This window comes from Doryrhamphus excisus, linkage group LG10 (assembly GCF_037039965.1).
Source record: "Doryrhamphus excisus strain RoL-2023G ecotype Guam linkage group LG10, RoL_Dexc_Guam_v1.1, whole genome shotgun sequence".
NCBI lineage: Eukaryota > Metazoa > Chordata > Actinopteri > Syngnathiformes > Syngnathidae > Doryrhamphus > Doryrhamphus excisus.
In genome coordinates this window covers 15,983,227-16,004,522 of record NC_136366.1, presented here as the reverse complement: position 1 = coordinate 16,004,522, position 21,296 = coordinate 15,983,227, and the positions used below count along the sequence as shown (strand labels likewise).

The 21,296-nt window shown below is 41.5% G+C and overlaps 1 protein-coding gene across 1 annotated transcript in view; it reads left to right on the top strand.

Moving 5' to 3' along the window:
- Positions 1-320: 320 nt before the first annotated feature.
- LOC131104879 (ephrin-A5b-like) overlaps positions 321-21,296 on the top strand; it is an 84,423-nt gene continuing 63,447 nt past the window's right edge. Inside the window, exon 1 of the mRNA XM_058052537.2 lies at positions 321-971. Within this exon, the coding sequence (XP_057908520.1) occupies positions 847-971 (125 nt within the window). The 5' untranslated portion in view covers positions 321-846. The remainder of the gene's footprint in view (positions 972-21,296) is intronic.

Sequence of the window (21,296 nt, the reverse complement as noted above, 5' to 3'; positions counted from 1 at the left end):
AGTAATATTGCCTATATATATTTTGTTTTGCACAATCACGATCAATTATGTAGAAAAATATCAAGAAAACAGTATCGATATATCGATATTGGTAGTATCGGCTCTATACTGACTTAATATTAAACCGATACCAACATTTGCAGTAGCTTATGTCAGCTGACTCTCTTACAAAAAAAATCAGTATCGGCAATAAAGCCCTTGTTTCGTAATGATATTGTATCGATACCATGAATGTGCAGTATCGCCCACCTCAATGGTGAGTAAAGATAGGGAGAGAGAGGGAAGGAGGGTGGGGGGTGAAGGAGGCGGGGGAGGGTCCAGGGAAGCATGGCTGCAAGATCCGAAGCGCACACTTGGTCTGCTTCTTCCAGGTAGATAACACCGCCATCTCCATCGCTGGGTATCGATCGTGCGGCATCATCCGTGGACATCCCACTGAGAGATCGCGACTTTGATTTTCTGTCAGTATTTTTGTTGTTGTTGTTGTATTTCTTTCAAGCGGATCCGCCGCTGCTGGCGTTGCTTTCTTTCGGTTTCTTTGCGAGTCTCACCCGCAGGAGATCCACAGCTGAGAGGATTTTCCACGACAATGATAGCATAAGGACAATATTTCCACGCTTTATCTCCACGCCGTGGAACATTTGTTGTGTTTGTTTGTCTTTTTACGTTTACGCTGAAAAAGCGCGCCTCTTCGGAGTATTTACCTCCACAACTTTTCTTCTTTTTTTTTAACTTTGACACAAGAAACCGATTTTTAACAGAACTTTTGAAGTGAACGGACTTAACTTCCAGAAACATTTCAACCTTCAAAGCTGACTTTCCATCAGTTTGGCGTCATTGCAAAACATGCCCCAAGTGGACATGATCTTCTTCCTGGTCCTCGTCTTTGGGATGTGTGTGTACGGCCAGGACCCGGCTTCCAAGTTGGTGTCCGACCGTTACGCCGTCTTCTGGAACCGCACCAACCCCAAGTAAGTGCCCCCTCCGCTGACTTGATGCATGTTAGCAATTAAAACATATATTCCAGTACATCGGTTCAAACCTGCTGTCATTTTTGAAGGTCATTGTGATTTTACAACCGCTTTTGACTTGACACTGCTTGTTATTAACAGTTCCATCATTCTGTGCGTTTTTACGCGCCATTACGCATTTTTAATACTCCTGGTTTTGCTCCACTTTGAATTACAATTAAAACAAGTGTGGAAACGTAGCAATGCTGTAGCTCCTTGGCTTGGAAATCATACTTTCAAGTTGTTTTATACTCAATAAAACTAGTGCTAAGTTATATTTTTAATGCATTTAGATTAAGATTAAGATTAAAAGATATGCCTTTATTCGTCCTTCAGTGGGGAAATTTGCATTGCACAGCAGCAAGAGTACAGAATCAGTTAAGCAGTACAAAATACACAATATAGAAAAATAAACAATATAAACAACCCAAGTATTAACAAAAAGAGTTATATACAATACAGTATGTAGATAATATGAAACTGGATGAGATATATGACCAGTCTATACACTGAGATCTTGTTAGAGAGTTAATATGAGGCATTATGGAAATATGGGTCATTCTTGTAACTAATATGAACCTGTCACTTTATTTCCAGTTGGTCAGACTTGTATTTCTTTTATTATGCGCCTTGTATCGATACTTGCTGGAGGATATAATACCGGTTTGCTGAGATTCTAAGTATAATAAATAGTCAACAAGGCGGCTGCTGTTTGTCACCAAAGACCCCCAAGGCAGAGCTTTGACAGGATGTTAATGATACAAATGCAAATGGAGAGGTGACATCAAAGGTAGCTGACATGGTTCTTGCCGGGGTTCTTTTTGAATCCCCTTCTGCATACCGATAAAGCATTCAGAACGCAGTATTTGCTTACAATTTTGTTCACTTCCTGTGTTGAAGTCTCACCCGTAACACAACAGCTTCTGGTCTCAGTCACTGGCTGTCGCTTTTTGGCCTTCAAACTGTTCCCAAGTCTGGTTACTTGGCAGCCACCCACCCCCGCTTCCCTTCATGCCCAAGTGTCCCCCTTTATCCGATCTTGCCCCCCCCTCCAAGCAGCCCACGCTGGGGTAGACAATAAGGGGGCACATGGGTATTTTAGCAGCGGCCCAAGACACAGCGTGATGCTGGATCGTGTGAGAGATCCACACATGCTGAGGTCACACACTTGGTAGTAACCAGGCGAGATGCAGGTTAGGGGACCCGTTGTCAGGGTCAAAACCGGGGCAGCACCGCCAGCAATGGGGACCCGGTCATGGTTTCGGCACGGAACCCCGCCTCGGCTTTGTTTTGGTCGAAAAGGCAGCTAAATAAATGAGTAACTCTAAATGAGCGTGCCCCCTTTTCTCATTCATGACGTCAATCTAAACCAAACCCGGGCTGCATAATGTAAGTGATGGCCGCCCTGAAAGCCCGCTAGCTACTGACCGACGGTATTCCATAATGCAACCACATCCTCTGTAGGAAGCTTGGTAACCTGCTGCGATAGACTCCCAACTTCGAGATGACCTTTTTTTTACCTTCTTCTTCTTCTTCTGCATCTTTGACCAAAGCAAAGAGAAATTGGGTTCGGAGCAAACAATAAGAAGGAGCTGGACCCAATCCCACCTATCTTTGGGCAAACATCCACACCCACATTCACACCTATGGGCAATTTAACATCTTCAATTAGGCTTTTTTTTTGGGATGTGGGGCTACAAACCTGCCATGCTTCCCTGCACAGCTTCCATTTTTCCCTGCTCACTTAGGATGATCATTTCATAAGATGAAAGAGAAAACCAAGTATCTGGGAATCCAGATTCCTCATAATAAATCACAATGTATCAGTTGAACAGTTTTAGTGCAAATGCAGCAGCCCAACAATGTTTGGAATTGTTTAGCGTTGTTTACTCCCCTCAGAGTCAGTTTACCTCTTGACGGGTGCCGTTGTGTCGTTGCTATGCAGATTTCAAGTCTGGAAACGGTGCTTGCGTGGGAATACTCGGGATGCGGTCTCTGTAAAGACGTGCTAAACATGCACATTTCTGTCGTATGGAGTCGCGATTACCTGCCCTTGTTCGAGTCCCTACTGGAACTGTGTTTTTTTGTTGGGCTTAAGGTGGCCAAGTTGTTATTTCGGTTAATCAAGTAATTAATCCAAAGTCAAAACGGTTGGTAAATATCTTAGTTTACCTAAAAAACAAAGATATTAGCTCTTTCTTGGATGAATAAGAAAATTAACATATTTCAGATGCTGAAACCTGAGAATATTTACATTTTAAATCAAAAATGCCAATTTGTAATTGATTAATCATTTCTTCAATGATTAATTCTTACAGCTCTATACAAAACTAGGACAATGTTTTGCGAGATGTTGGTACTAAGCAGTAATTTGGCATTCTCGCAGTTAGTATTTTAAATCAAAGGTGGTATTTTCAGCCATTTATTTATTATTAGCCTTTGACCTATTTGAAAAGTAATACTAATTCATCATTACTCCATTCATTTTCTATATTCTATATTCTTACGAGGGTCGCAGGTGTGCTGCAAGGAGAGTGGCGGGGGTTCAACCTGGCAACATGCTATTTATCATTAATGAGATATATTATTAAATATTACACTAATTCGCTTTTCAAAGCTAAGATGTTTGGTGTTTATAGTGACCTGTATCGAATTGGGAATAATTCTGTGCGTCCCTTGGTGGAAAATGTTTGGCCAGTTATTAGGAATTTGTGAGTGGAAGCATAGTTTTACATCTATAAAATGTGTGTCACACTTATAGTAATTGCTGTAATACTTAAATAAATTTAACCTACCTGTCAACATTTGCATGTGAAAATAAGAAACAATCATTTTTTGGGAAGGAATTAAGGGGAAATGAGTGAAAATAAGGCAACCCTCCGCCAGCTGTGCTGCTCTGGCGGGAGTAGCATAGGGAATATTTTTTTTCATAAAAGTTACAATACCAGAAATTGTGTGAAAACAGTAGGGTTGCCAGGTGTGTTAAGTAATAAATATGTACATTATAAACTTAAGGTTCCAGCATACTTGCGACCCTAGTGAGGAAAAGCGGTAGAAAATGAATGAATGAATGAATTTTTGGGGGGGAATTAAGGGGAAATGAGTGAAAATAAGGCAACCCTCCGCTAGCTGTGCTGCTCTGGCGGGAGTAGCGTAGAGAATTTTTTTTTTTTCATAAAAGTTACAAGACCAGAAAGCGTGTGAAAACAGTAGGGTTGCCAGGTGTGTTAAGTAATAAAAATGTACATTATAAACTTAAGGTTCCAGCATACTTGCGACCCTAGTGAGGAAAAGCGGTAGAAAATGAATGAATGAATGAATTTTTTGGGGGAAATTAAGGGCAAATGAGTGAAAATAAGGCAGCCCTCTGCCAGCTGTGCTGCTCTGGCGGGAGTAGCGTCGATTTTTTTTTTCATAAAAGTTACAATACCAGAAAGCGTGTGAAAACAGTAGGGTTGCCAGGTGTGTTAAGTAATAAAAATGTACATTATAAACTTAAGGTTCCAGCATACTTGCGATCCTAGTGAGGATAAGCGGCATAAAAAAATGGATAGATAGAACCTAAACTAAGTCTTTTTTTGTTTCAACTAGCACAATTTCCTCCTAAAAATCCACAAAACATGAGCACATAAATGACAGACTGCCAGAACCCATTTGCCACGACACATAAAACATTTTGTAGGCTGTTATAGATCAGATCCGGTGGAAGAATCAAAACACTAGTCTTTGATACGTGACCTAAAAAGCATTGCATTTTGTGGCGGGGACCACTGTAAGAAAAATGAGCCGCACATGTTCTTCGTCAGCTTCACCGTCTGTTTCCGTAAGCCACCAGTGAAATAAATTGTGTGAGTGGGGCATTTACTGCCACTCTGACAAGGAGCTATTAGTGAATTCCCCCGCTCAGCCGCTATTTAGCCGCTTCATTAAAAGCCACCCGGGTCCATATGGTCCGCACGTAGGCGCTGATGTGACCTAAGGTGTTTATTTGTTGCTGATAGGTGGGATCAGCATGAGAATTTGGGGCAGGGTTCCGTTTCTAATCTCTCAAGCTGTTTGTGTCTCCAACGCCATGGAAACTGATACCCTTCCCCATCAAAGAAGCTCATTGGGTGGGACTAACAAGCGGACAGCTGGGGAAGAAGGTATCCCAGCATTCTGCCAGAGCGCTGTCACCCTAGGGGTTTCTCTTAATCCCTGACAATAGTCATCCAAAGCTTTCCGCAGCAGATGCAAGCCAGTTTATCGTCCTGTAATCAAGGAATCTTTTCAGTGGCCACTTCTCATGTTTGACGAGTAGCGTTCCCGACCTAATAGACCTTGGATCATCCGGGCTGTTTCAGGGCACACTTTGTGTGTTTGTGTTGTTGTTATTATGGTTATGGTGGAGTGTATTTGAAACATGCTATGCTTGGTTGGTAGTACTTGGTATCCACGTACATTGGAACATCTCTCTGTTCTTCCCGTACGCGGGTGGGTTTTCTCCGGGTACTCCGGCGTCCTCCGGCGTCCTCCCACATTCCCAAAATATGCAAGTTCGGTTCATTTGTAGACTGTTGTCCATGTGAATGTGAGTTCCACCCTCGGCCATCTCTGTGTGGAGTTTGCATGTTCTCCCCGTGCATGCGTGGGTTTTCTCCGGGTACTCCGGTTTCCTCCCACATTCCAAAAACATGCTAGGTTAATTGGTGACTCCAAATTGTCCATAGGTATGAATGTGAGTGTGAATGGTTGTTTGTCTATATGTGCCCTGTGATTGACTGGCCACCAGTCCAGGGTGTACCCCGCCTCTCGCCTGAAGACAGCTGGGATAGGCTCCAGCACCCCCCGCGACCCTCGTGAGGAAAAGCGGTAGAAAATGAATGAATGAATGAATATTACTATTATTAAATATTAATCATATTTGAGTTTTCCACTCAGTCTGTTCCACAGTAAGTCCAAATTTATTTTTTCTGTTAATACAGTTCAGTTCATATCATTCATTCATTCATTTTCTACCGCTTTTTCCTCATGAGGGTCGCGGGGATGCTGGAGCCTATCCCAGCTGTCTTCGGGCGAGAGGCGGGGTACACCCTGGACTGGTCGCCAGCCAATCACAGGGCACATATAGACAAACAACCATTCACACTCACATTCATACCTATGGACAATTTGGAGTGGCCATTTAACCTAGCATGTTTTTGGAATGTGGGAGGAAACCGGAGTACCCGGAGAAAACCCACGCATGCACGGGGAGAACATGCAAACTCCACACAGAGGTGGAATTGAACCCTGGTCTCCTAGCTGTGAGGTCTGCGTGCTAACTACTTGACCGCCGTGCTGCCCCAGTTCATATCATTCCAGCTCAAAATAATTTTTTTTGTAAGTCGTCAAAAACCCTGCGTTTGTGTCAAAACATCTTAGTGCCCCACGCTAAAGTCCGTCCTGTAGACGTTTTTATTCTCCTGCCATTGCTGAACCCCCGTCATATTCTGTAGATTTTAGGGTTGGGTGATATTTTTTATATACCAGTATAGATAAATGAAGTTATGGATATATAAGATGAATCAAATGTTTTCATCGTGACGAGATTGTTAGAAGATCATTGTAAACACTGAACAATCCCGTCCGTCCGTGTTTTTCTATGCCGCTTAGCCTTACTAGGGTCGTGGGAGTATGCTGGAGCCTATCCCAGCTGACTTCGGGCAAAAGTCTGGCTACACCCTGGACTGGTCGCTGTGAACAATCCCCTCAGGTTGAAATGCCGGCGAACGTTGTCTGAATCTTCTTTCCCAGACCATGAATCGAAGCTAGTTTAATATAGTTTAGCACACTCATGTGGTTGTGTGTGTACGAATCGGTCTCGATGAGTAGATTTTTTATCACGTTGTGTTTTACGGCTTTGATATCAGGAACGTTTGTCCAATGATGATGTTCAGGATCTGGAAAAAAAATTTGTCTTTCTTTTTTTTTTTTTGAACACTTAAATAACACTTTTAACTGTAAATACACAAACGGAACACACTTCCATAACCGTCTGTCATAATAAGAGCACCGTTTTTTCATGTCTATGTAAACCAAATCATTTTTATATCATGGTGCATCCCAAAAATATTAAGCTCCATATTGCCCCACCCTTGTATATTTTCTTTATTAATGTCCGATGGAATGTTCTCCCTGGTTCCTGGGACTCCTCTTTGTCCTGGAACCCCCCCACCGGTTCCCATCTCTTGTTGAGATGATTTCAGTTGACTTTCTAGCGGAAGTTCTTGCTCGTTTTTTCCCCAATGAATTGATTATCCAAGCAAGAATCGTGGTCAATATCTGTGATCGGGTAAAATAGTCTAAAATTCAGATAGCAGTGTGACGTTAGGGTCTGGTTCCATTCCACAGGAAGTGATGCATGTTTCTACTTTGACAATGTGAGCACCTCAACTTGACACTCGTCAATGTTTCCTCCATTACGGAATGACCACTTCTGTTTGCTTTCCTTTCACTGCCATCTTTTTAATCTTCACTTAAAGGAACAATAGTCCATTTTTCCCTGGGTGACGGGGTGATATTGTGAGTTGACCGTTTGCATTGTTTCAAGTGTTTACCCTCACTCCCCCGCCCCCCCGCCAGTCTTTTCCCGGCTCCCCGCCGCTTGGTTCCACTCGGATTAAAAACGGATACAAAAAGGTAACCACGTCCAAATATTGACTGGGTCTCAGGACTGAGGTTTTCTCCCAGTGCCAGAACACTGTGCCTGAAAGGCCGCTATTGTTGTCCTAGCAGCCCATAGCCAGCATTTCACTGTTCCGGGAGACGGAGCAGCCATATGTTATCCGAAGTGGGAACGGGGAATTATAACAAGTGTCATGGAGGTGAAAGGATCTTCTTTGGAAGAGGCCAGAGGCTATACGTCACATGGTGTGGTCGGAACCAGCGTGTCCACTGAGGAAGTGTCAGTCTTACAAAGAGGATCAAACAGAGCTGAATGAATGTGATTTCCTGCCCGGGAGCCTTAGGAAGTATCAATAAGTACAGGTTAAAGGATAATGTTTCTTTTTTTTTTTTTTTGTTATTAAATCATGGGTGCTACGCCATTAACAACGATTACTGGGCCTCAGCTCAAAATTAAAAATGAAAAAGACTTCGACTCATATTGGCGACAGCACAAATGTAACCATGAATATAGACAAAATCGATATTTCAATTGGTTTGGAAGTGATATATTTCTCGGCGGTCGAGCGGTTAGCGCGCAGACCTCACAGCTAGGAGACCAAGGTTCAATTCCACCCTCGGCCATCTCTGTGTGGAGTTTGCATGTTCTGCCCGTGCATGCGTGGGTTTTCTCCGGGTACTCCGGTTTCCTCCCACATTCCAAAAACATGCTAGGTTAATTGGCCACTCCAAATTGTCCATAGGTATGAATGTGAGTGTGAATGGTTGTTTGTCTATACAGTAAAGTCTCGTTATATCGATATCGGTTAAAACGAATTACTACTTATTACGATACTATTTTCATTTTCCAGCAAATTTCTAGTCTTTTATGACATAATTAGCTCCGTTAGTACGATACCCGGTTATTATGATAATCCGGTTACTACGATGCCCTTTTCATCTCCCGCCAGCCAATTTGGTCTGCTTATATCGATACAAAAGCAGCTTAAATCAATCTTTGCTTAAGGATTTCAATACCAAAAAAGAACACAGCGAACGGCTGCTTCCAGTCAACTTTATTTTTCACACTTCCACCACCAGAGTGCAGCACACACAGCGGAAAACACCCGTCCCTCGCGCCTACCCCTCCGGGTGGCAACACCTTCCCTATCGATAGTTCCGGGGTGAATTATGTCCCGGTAACCGGTAATCACTACAGCGTAAGTTTATTTTTATTTACTGTAGTACAAAATGTATTGTAGTACAAAAGCATGCTAGATACGCAATCCATGAACTCAAGGAGAAAATTACATGCCATATCAAAGATCCGCCCACTTTTAATGCAGTTTGGCGCAGGATCGGATATATGGATAGTCCGGTTATATCGGTATTTTTTCCGACTCCCGAGAATATCGATATAACGAAACTTTGCTGTATGTGCCCTGTGATTGGCTGGCGACCAGTCCGGGGTGTACCCCGCCTCTTGCCCAAGGACAGCTGGGATGGGCTCCGGCACCCCCCGCGACCCTCGTGAGGAAAAAGCGGTAGAAAATGAATGAATGAATGAATGAATATTTCTAGGACTAATGCTACCAGTTTGGTTCTCCCATTGGTATGTGATATGGTCAAGCCCTGCGTCCAGCCTGGGTTCAAATCCCCACCGGTTGAGAGTTAAGCCGAACAACGCTAGCAGATGAGCTTTTGAGTCATTATCCAACACAACTTAAAGTGTCCAAACTGCGTAAACGTCACTTTGCAGATGTCATAAGACTTCAGCCAGCTGACTTTTTCGATATTATATGATAATATTTGGACATGCGATGTATCTAACAGCCGCCGGCCTCCGAGCGAGGGGTAATAGTGCTTCATTGTGGGCTCCCCATCCTTCATATATTTGCTTGAAGACAGTGAAACTTTAGATCCATTAGGTCTTGGGTTTTATATTGGGAGCTCAGTGGCCCTGTGGTGACGCCCGTCATTCCTCATGCTCCCGATGACCCCGCCTGCAGAGAGGAGCGACCCCAACCCTCTCTTTTTACGCTCTGACTAATAAGACAAGGGCCTGGGGGCGGCTGGGCTTTGATTGACAGGAGCTAGTGACGAGAGGTTACTAAGTGTGGCGGGATTGGCGGGATGACTCGCGGCACTGAATGGGGCTATCTTGACTTTTTTTTTTTTTCAAGCATTATACTTTTAAAATCAGCCCAAGGCAGTAATTTTGACTATTTCAACAAATAAGTCTTCAAATAAGTAGATCGCAATCTTTATTTATGCCGTTTATATTTACTCATACTGCGTATGAAAGGTGACATCACAGTAGGCAGAGGCAAATGTGTGAATCTGTGATGTGTGAATGCTCCAGTTAAGGTCAGATGCACTTTGGCGACACCTAACCAGCATCCACTTTTTACTGGACGGCAAAATCTTCATGCATTCATTCATATATCCCACCTGATTTTTATGACTCATATTTATTCCTAAAACTGTGCTATTGTCTTATTTCTTAGAGTTTGTCAATTGGCCTTACTAAGATTAAATGAAATATTACATTATGCTGATGGCTGTTGATTTATCAACCCTAGCTTAAGGAGCCTATCCCGGCTGTCTTTGGCCGAGAGGCGGGGTACACCCTGGACTGGTGGCCAGCCAATCACAGGGCACATATAAACAAACAACCATTCACACTCACATTCATCTGTCTCTTGTTCTGTGCACTTGCTTTGACCATTTTGGTTTTAAACCTGCCTCTTTTGGAACGTAAACATCCAGCAGCAACACAACATTTTGGCATGACTACTCATTCATTCATTCATTTTCTACCGCTTATCCTCACGAAGGTTGCGGGGGTGCTGGAGCCTATCCCAGCTGTCTTTGTGCGAGAGGCGGGGTACACCCTGGACTGGTCGCCAGCCAATCACAGGGCACATATAGACAAACAACCATTCACACTCACAATCATACATATGGAAAATTTGGAGTCGCCAGTTAACCTAGCATGTTTTTAGAATGTGGGAGGAAACCGGAGTACCCGGAGAAAACCCACGCTTGCACGGGTGGGACATGCCTTCAAAACATGAAATAGTAAAATTACCTTCCTACCATCAGTGAAATTATCACTACAAAGAACACAAATCGAGGTGGGTGTCCATCTGTCTCTTGTTCTGTGCGCTTGCTTTGACCATTTTGGTCTTAAACCTGCCTCTTTTGGAACGTAAACATCCAGCAGCAACACGACATTTTGGCATGACTACTATTTTGATGAAAAATATATTGAACCAAATCGACAAGCTACTTCGTTTGCTACTTTGATGACGTCACTTCCGAAAATGAGACTGAGTGAGAGCTAGCTCGTCACGGGTGGCGCCACAAACTATGTAATTTTTGCGTTTGCTTTAAAACAATCGAATTACAAGCATTATATAACATATTTAAGCAAAGTTGATGAATCATGTTAATGTTATGTTAGTCAGGTACATTAACGTTCATTACAATGATTTTGCGCTATGTTAAATTTACCTTGTCTCGGGTCTTCCGCTCCATTCTGGGTGTCCCACAATAGTGCAAATAGGTACTTTCAGGATGATGATCGGATTCCGAGCCTCTGTATTTTGAAGATCGGATAAGATCGAGCCGTATTAGGTTCAGAGATACGGCACATTCCAACATGGTAGGTGCAGTAATGCGCCTCAAAGCTGGTTGCCGCTGACGACGTACAGGTTTGGGTTGTATCAACATCAACGTCACATTTCTGGCCTTTGTCTAATTGCGTGAACAAAATAAAGGTGCCATTAAAAAAATATATCTTTCTTAATCTCAAGCACAGGCAAAAAATTGGATGGGATTGGAAGTCAAAAAACGTGGACCAAAAATATAAAAAGCAATCAATCCACCGATATGAAATAAAATCATATAATGTACACATCATTACATATCTAATATCTCACAATATTACTGAAAACTTAATTGTGAGTGTATTAGAAGCACATACGATGCCATCTACTGTATGGCATTGTAATGACAAGCTACATTCACAGTCCCATTATAGTGTGTTTTTTTATGACAGTGAGTTTATCTGCACACACTCTGATTGGGATTAAAATAATAATTCCAATTTCTGCAGACTTTTGTTGCATTCTTCTAATCTTGAAAAGCAGATTATCGGCAAATTCGAGTTCTCTGCCAAGACCAGGATCAGCAGCGGGAATATTTTTTTTGTCCTGAGAAATGTAGGAAAATACACAAACATCTTGTCACAAAGAAAAACTCTTACAGCAACTTGAATGGGAATTGTTCAAGCTCCTAAAAAAATAGGAGCTGTGGTTGTTTATTGGTACATTTCTTAAGCTGGCAAAAATCAAACCAAGATGATCAGTGTAGCAAAAAGGCCCGCTAAGTCCCCCTCTGTGTCCGGATCAGATATTGTGTGACTTTAGCTTTCTTCTGTTTGATATGCGGGCCAGTCAATGGATTAGCGGGAGACTCTTCAGGCCCTAATCTCAGTCTCACTCCGCTGCACAGAGGTTCACTCTTCTGCTGTTAGAATCTCGGTGAGGCTTTTTTTTGTGTGTACGCTGTTTAAATGTGAGTGGTGAAATGGCATCCCCTGTGTCTTTGTAGGCACCGGTGAGGGTATTAGCAAAGAGCCTCTAAGGGGCTTAAGAGGTCAGCCCTCCTTTTGTGCGGAGACACAAAACACTTCCTGTGGGACCCTTCACCCCTCTGTGTTCCTCCTTCAGAATGCCAGCTCCTGCCTGACCATTCACATTAATCAGTCTTACCTCCTAATGACTGCAGTAAAGCTCCTAAAACTGCTTCCAAGAAGCTCCTAAGAGCCATTAAGCTGATAACAGGCGGCACAAGTAAGGTTCATATCAAGGCGTCTGCTTGTACCCCTCGACGAGGCTGGAAACCGTGAGCTCGGTTGTTGCGGTGGGAGGAACGCCAAAGTCAAACAATGTCAAAGATGAGCAACGCTTCTGCCAAAGTAACGTTTTGTTTTACTTTTCTACTTCTTCTGTTTTATTTGACTTCTTTTCAAGTGCATACGTGCTAAAACATGCACAGACTCCAGATTCTCAGATATCAAGAGTTATAGGAGGAATGTAACGACACAAGTTTTTTTATAGAGCATAATTCATTCATTCATTCATTTTCTACCGCTTTTTCCTCACGAAGGTCGCGGGGGTGCTGTCTTCGGGCGAGAGGCGGACTGGTTGCCAGCCAATCACAGGGCACATATAGACAAACAACCATTCACACTCACATTCATACCTATGGACAATTTGGAGTCACCAATTAACCTAGCATGTTTTTGGAATGTGGGAGGAAACCACGCATGCACGGGGAGAACATGCAAACTCCACACAGAGATGGCCGAGGGTGGAATTGAACCCTGGTCTACTAGCTGTGAGGTCTGCGTGCTAACCACTCGACCACCGTGCCGCCGAGCATAATTCATACACAATGTAATTCAAAGGCATTTACAGTAAATCCATCCATCCATTTTCTGTACCACTTATCCTCACGAGGGTTGCAGGCATGCTGGAGCCTATCCCAGCTGACTTTGGACGAGAGGTGGGGTACACCCTGGACTGGTCACCACTCAGTAGCAAGATACATACCATTCTCTCCGTCATAAAATCCATCCATTTTCTGTATCGCTTATCCTCACGAGGTTTGTGGGCATGCTGGAGTCTATCCCAGCTGTTTTTCACAGCATTATAGCAGCATTTGCACTTTAAAACTTTTCAGTTTAATAAATGTCAGAAAATTCTCAAATAAGATGTTTAATATGTGATATGAAGCCTGGGCTGTCATTTAATTAAAATACTTAATCTTGATTAATCACATGTATCTATGGTTAACTTGGAATTAATCACATTTAATCACAGATAGAAATACATTTTTATCTATAATATCCCATCCATTTCCCGCTTATCCTCTTTGGGTTTGGGCGAAAGGCGGAGTACACCCTGGACTGGTCGCCAGCCAATCATAGGGCACATATAGACAAACAACCATTCACACTCACATTCATACCTATGGACAATTTGGAGTCGCTAATTAACCTAGCATGTTTTTGGAATGTGGGAGGAAACCGGAGTACCCGGAGAAAACCCTAATAATGACATTTTATTGCAAATGTTGATCAAAAATCCTAGAACGTACATGCAATGCTAACCACTAACCACTATTACATTTATTATACCTTACCAACAATTAATTGTAGTTCAAAATGAACCAATTGTCTTTTGTACTTAGAAGCTTGATATTGGTCACAGTATTTTATGTAGCACAAATGACACAACCATTCTTACTCGGGGTGCCAGATTCAGACCAAAAGTAACAATAAATCCACACAGAGATGCAGGGAATTGAACCCGTGCCTACGCACTAACCACCGTGTGGCCCCATTATAAAATCATCCATTAAAACTGAATAAAAGCTTTTCCAGCCTGGATTTGAACATAGGATCGTCGCAGCGATGTTTTAGTTTTTTGTCCTGACCAATTTTTTTTACATGCTTGTGTCTTTATGCTTCACTGGATTCGCTGGTCCTTGAACGCTCCATAGTAGCTGTGAGATGCAATTGTGCAACTGACATTGACATAGATGCTTAAAAATCAAAAGGTTTAGAGTTTTTTTTTTTTTTTACTGTTTTGTTTATACACATCATAAACAGTCATGGGAAAATTACTCAAAAAAAAAAAAAAATACTTTTTTGTAATTTTTTTTTAAACCATTTTTGATGTTGTTGGGCTGACCATGTGATGTAATGGCAATGTATACATAGTTGACGTAACACAGAGCTAACGGATGGACCCCTTCCTTAAACACTGCGTTTTTCAAAGTATCGTTAATTAGCACAAGGTAACACACTTCACCTGCAGAAACATGGTGTAAAACATTAGTTCCGCATAGTGTATCGATTAGAAAAATCACATCATCATCATTTTAAATCAGTGTCACAATTGTTATAACCTTAATGTTGACGGACGGCTTTAGTTGACATTTAGTTGACATTGTGTGCGGACTACATTGTTTACGTTAACGACGTGTAATGTTTTGTCAGAGTTTGGTCATGTAGTTTGTGTTTTGGATGCAGCGTGTGGCGCACAATAAGATGTTAATCTGGCGATGCACAATCAGGTCGTGTTTAAATACACAACAGTATTGTATTCATTACTGTGTCCCCTGTTTTGTAGTATAATTCATATAGTTACAACTTCAAATCACTGTCTGTGATGTCATGCCTCGACAAGTGACGGCACCACTTTTTTTTTTAGGAGAATCCCCCAACTTTTTAACTCCATTAGGTTTATTTTTGTTCAATTTCTTATATTCAGACATACTTTTTAAGGTGTATTCCACTCAATATCCCGTAAAAATAGTACGATATGAATATAGTCGGAGGAGAACGGCAACGTCATGAAAAATTTTGGACGCAAAGACATTTAATGTATAAAAAAAATGCTGAAATATGCAAACTCCACACAGAAATTGCCGGGGGTGGAATTGAACTCGGGTGCTAACCACTCGATCACCGTGCAGCCTTATTATTCATTAGTTTATTTCATTTTATTTCATTTTTTGAATATTGTATATTTATATAAATGACCCCCGGACATCCCTGGCAGACATACAGAGTATCGAGGAATTTAACTCGGGTCTCCTAGCTGTGAGGCCTGAGTGCTAACCACTCGCCCACCGTGCAGCCTCATTATTCATCAGTTTATTTAATTTTTAGAATATTGTATATATATATATATATAAAATGACCCCCGGACATCCCTGGCAGACATACAGTATATCGAAGAATTTAACTCGGGTCTCCTTGCTGTGAGGTCTGAGTGCTAACCACTCATCCACCGTGCAGCCTCATTATTCATCAGTTTATTTAATTTTTAGAATATTGTATATATATAAAAATGACCCCCGGACATCCCTGGCAGACATACAGAGTATCGAGGAATTTAACTCGGGTCTCCTAGCTGTGAGGCCTGAGTGCTAACCACTTGTCCACCGTGCAGCCTCATTATTCATCAGTTTATTTCATTTTTAGAATATTGTATATATATAAAAATGACCCCCGGACATCCCTGGCAGACATACAGAGTATCGAGGAATTTAACTCGGGTCTCCTAGCTGTGAGGCCTGAGTGCTAACCACTTGTCCACCGTGCAGCCTCATTATTCATCAGTTTATTTAATTTTTAGAATATTGTATATATATAAAAATGACCCCCGGACATCCCTGGCAGACATACAGAGTATCGAGGAATTTAACTCGGGTCTCCTAGCTGTGAGGCCTGAGTGCTAACCACTTGTCCACCGTGCAGCCTCATTATTCATCAGTTTATTTCATTTTTAGAATATTGTATATATATAAAAATGACCCCCGGACATCCCTGGCAGACATACAGGGTATCGAAGAATTTAACTCGGGTCTCCTTGCTGTGAGACCTGAGTGCTAACCACTCGTACACCGTGCAGCCTCATTATTCATCAGTTTATTTCATTTTTAGAATATTGTATATATATAAAAATGACCCCCGGACATCCCTGGCAGACATACAGAGTATTGAGGAATTTAACTCGGGTCTCCTAGCTGTGAGGCCTGAGTGCTAACCACTTGTCCACCGTGCAGCCTCATTATTCATCAGTTTATATTCCCCCATCAGTTTATTTAAAAATGACCCCCGGACATCCCTAGCAGACATACAGAGTATCGAGGAACCTAAAAAAAAACACACTACTTCCTGCAGGGAGTTAATTTTTCAACAATCTGCCTGTAAAAAAAACAATACTGTATTTTTATGGTTTGGAGTAATGGAGAATTTCTCTAGTGCTAATAAGGAATTAATTGCATCTTAATGGAGGGCAGCGGGGGCTGCTGGGGTGCTGGGCACTCGGTGGGTGCACTCAGGGGCTAGAGGGGTCGGGTCCAGGTGGGTTGACTGGTGGGGTTGGTGGTGTGTCCTGGGGTTTTGCTGGGTTGTCCGATGTTCCCACTCTTCTTTTGTTGTTTGTCTTATGTAAGATTCTGTGATTATATGTGTGGAAAAAAACACTTATTGAATTGGTAACTGCTATGGCGTGGAGAAGGGGTAGGATTTAATAAGCTTTGCTTCTTCCTGCTCCTTTTCAGACATGTGTAGTAATGAGGTGTTGTGTGTATGCATGTATGTGTATATATATATGTGTGTATGTATATGTATATATATATATAAATAGATATTGTAAGTGTATTGTATTGTAAGTGTATATGTGAGAACATAGTATGCATGTCTGAAATAAATTAAGAAAGAAGAAAATAATGTAAGGAATCATTCAAATCAATAATTTGTACATTTCCGCAGCCATGGGTTTTGGCCAGGAAAAAAATGTGGCGACATTCTTTTAAGGCTTACGTGTCGCTCTCGGATAATGCGATGCCGAGCTTGAGTGAATCATGTTAATCACATAACATGGAGGCGGTGTAAAGCCGCACATCTGATGGCCAGTTTGTAAGCAAAGCGGACACAGCACATGCATCACGGATGGAGCAAAATGGAGGTTATTTTATTGCCGATGGTACAAATGTGATTTGTCAGCACGACGTTGGTTTCATGAACTTCGACTGACTTTGTCGGATCTTCCGTGTGACTCCAGGGTCCATTGAGTGTTTCCTCCTGTAGGATTTCTGCACACTGCTGTGGGATTAATTAAATATTGAAGACGCCGTTTGTGATCTCACGATAGAGCTCGGACAAACCTTCACACGCAACCAGGAGAAATCCAGGTCAGGAGCACCATGACATTCATGGATGGATCAACATTTTGTTGACTTTTCCGTCCTTTTACATACTAATTACCAGGAATCATTTATTCTTTTTTTTTTTTTTTTTATATCACCCAACTTGAGGTCAGGGTCTATCTATACTTTCCATCTGCTCAGAGCTCCACACTTTCCATGACGACACGTCTGACTTCTTCTTTTCACCTTTTTTCTCCACGCTGCGTGGCTGTGCGGCGAGCTGAGGCAGCCATTTTCCACAATCGACTCCATTTTGTCTCAAAGAATAAAAAAGTAGGTTACGATTCTTAGGGAATCAGCTGAGCTTCAAAGAGAAAGCTTTTTTTTTTTTTAAGTTCCACAGGAAGTCAAGGACGTCTGCTTAAATCCTCAAAAAAAAAAAGAATAATAACCATAGTGTCATGTAAATATTTTGCATCATTACTGATCTTTTCACATATTTTTCTCCAGTTTTGAATTTGCCAACACTCTTATTTATTATAGTCTGAAAAGTGTCTTTTATGTTTAATTGTAAATGTTACAATTATGTACGAGTTATGTTACCAGCGTCGAAACCCTTCAGAAAACTTTTTCAAACGATATATTAGTTCTTTAAATTAGCTTGGAATGTTGAAGTCGGAAAATAAAGTCTGCAGGATTCGAAACCGAACATTGCAGTGATATTACTGACACCTAGTGACCATTGGGGATTACTACATAATCACAATGTGTTTGAATGCGTTTTCTGAATGCTTTATATTAGTATTTTAGTTTATTTATCCATTTTCATGTTTTAAAATGAGTCATTTAGGGCAGCACGGCAGCCGAGTGGTTAGCGCGCATGCCTCACAGCTAGGAGACCCGAGTTCAATTCCACCCTCGGCCATCTCTGTGTGGAGTTTGCATGTTCTCCCCGTGCATGTGTGGGTTTTCTCCGGGTACTCCGGTTTCCTCCCACATTCCAAAAACATGCTAGGTTAATTGGTGACTCCAAATTGTCCATAGGTATGAATGTGAGTGTGAATGGTTGTTTGTCTATATGTGCCCTGTGATTGGTTGGCGACCAGTCCAGGGTATACCCTGTCTCTTGCTCGATGATAGCTGGGATAGGCTCCAGCACTCCTGTGGTAGAATGAATTAAATAATGATTCATTTAGGCAACATTTAAAAAAAAAAACGCTGATTTTCACAGAGTATCGTGTCTATATAAACATATAAACTCCCAAATGAAAGATGAGACTCCTGTCTTTCATCATAAAAAAATGTTTCTACCTTTTTCCGTTCTTTAGTAATCAGCAGTAGAACATAGGTAAGTTTCAGGAAAATATCAGTTCCCGACTAGAAAAGGGTTTTGGTGAAAAGACAAATTTTTCGCATAAAGTTTTTCACATTTAGAATGAGCCATGTGTGCGGACGTGCGGACAATGCGCCCCCCCTTCCCTCTAACTGTCCTTGGATAACGAAAGAATGAATATATATCGCGGGATTGCTATATTATTGTTATTGTCTTAGTCAAAAATGGATCCATCAGTTGGCATTCATGCACATAATAACGACAAAAGTCAATTTATGCAATCGCTTTTCCTCGAATGGATGAATGATAACATCGCTGGCCGGGCGGTGGGTCCAACTCGCCCTGGATGTTGTTTGATTTTTTTGTTCAACCCGAGTAAAATTATGTTGTTATATGTTATGGAATGAAGTTTATGAAGTTATGATGGCATAGTTGAAGGCACAAAGCTGTGTTCCGTGTGCCTACCTGGTGCACCTTTTTAAGTTGGTATCAGTGGTCAGGGCAGCAGCGCACGCGGGCAGACGCTGCTGGCGCTCGCATTCATGATCCCCTTTTATGTCTTGGCTCCATCAGGGCCCAGAGTTATTCTAGTGCATAATTGATGGAGGAGTTAGAATAGCAGAAGTAATGTGATGAGAGGGTGCAGCCAAGCGGAGCGAGGGATCGCGTGCGTGGGGCTGCAAACATTGCAGGGGACGAGAGGAGGGCATCTGGCGGAACAGGTCCCAGCACTGAGTCGACACAGAATGTCATCCCGCTAGCCAACCACAGCGGCCCGTTTCTCCACCAATGAAAGGCCTCCACTACAGGAGAGTACTACGGCCTCGGACAATTTCCTCACAGGCTTCAATTGCTTCAAGATAATTTCACGTTTATAGGTTGTAATGGTGAAATTGACCCTGTGGTTGTTTTATTTTGGATTTTTTGTCATGTTTATTGAAAAGAAAAGCATTTACCAAATAAACAACAATAATAATTCAGTTTGTATGAATCACTAACAATGGAACTGTAAGTACTGATGCTGAAATGTAGTGGAAAAAAGTATCTAATTAATTTAAATTAAAAAAGATACATGAGAAATAGTGAATTTTGAAGCCAAAAAAATATATACATTTAGAAAGTTTAGGAGTTAATTAGAAAAATTTTTTTTGTGGTAAATTGTTAAAATAAAAATAGAAAAACAAAAACAATATTTTAATGCATTATCATGGTTAGATTAAAGATAAAATAAAAATATAGCAAGAAAGTGGATAAAATAATTAATATTAGGGTAAACGCTATTATCGGCTATTATTCACGTTTGTTGTACATTCGTTTAATATTCACTTAGGTTGAAAATGTACATCAGACACAGCTAATGGGAATTTATTGTCATTTCACGGGCGGGAGGAAGTGCTCCTGCACTTATCAGTGTCATAAAAAAAGTGATGCTGTGCAGTCGAAAGTGGATTTGTGCAGACGGTAGCTGTGATCTGAAGTTGGCTCCGAGATGTTGACCCGTTCAGGAGAGCACTTAGAGGTCACCGGCCCCTGACTGGACTATTAAGGTCATAAAAGCAAACTCGTAAAGATGTTTTATTTGTTTCCTGAGTGTGCCGACTGCTTCGGTTTCCAGCAGTAGTCTTTATGGTTGGCTGCTCATATTTCTGGGAGGGGGGGGGGGGGGTACTGTTAGATTTTAGTGGACTTTAGTCATTTTCGAGCTCATGGTCACCAAAAGTTCACAGATTTTTTATAATAATAATAGTGAGCATATTGTAATGCTATTATTATGGATATTAACACAGAATATCATATATATTATAATAAAGAATATAAAAATAATTTTCTTTTATGATTTTATGTTTTATTATAAGTATGCATATTTATTTATTTGCAGATTTATTTAAAATAAGTCACAAATGCATGTACATATTGATTGTATATTTAAATGTTATTGAAATATAATGTTATTATTTGTAATTGCCTTTGCAATATCACGGGGAAAACATATCAGAAATTAAATTAATCAGATTTTAGGACTCATGACCGTGTGTTCCATTTCTGTCACTCTCCCTTAGTTTGATCATTTCCGTTGGTTTGCTTATGGGCTGCAACGAAGTGGACACACTGTAAAGTCGTATGGGCGCTCCTCTGGGTCACATGGTGCAGAAGTATAGTGCTAGCGTGGTCTAGACACGCGATACACTGGGGGGGGGGGGCTTCAAGGAACACGGCAGCGAGGACGTCACGCACGTTTTCCATCCGCCAATCCGCTCCCGTGTGGAGGCAAACCCATCGAAGGTTTGCCCAGCAACCCAGCAGAGGAGTGGGAGATGTGGTGCAAAGGTGCTGCAAGAAAATATTTTTAAATATATTTTTCCAAGTTGCAAAGCTATTTGGAATTAATTTCTTTCTTTCGTTTACTAGCTGGGATTTCTTAATGAGTTGCAAATGTATCTGTGAGTGACTTTACTACAGTTTTACGCCTCAAAATGTTAAAAAAAAAAAAAAAAAGAGGTTACAAACCCTCAACTCTGTTCTGGAGACTTGAATTGATATGCAAATAAGTTCCCCTCACAAAAGGAGGAGGGACATCAGGGATGCGTCCTCTC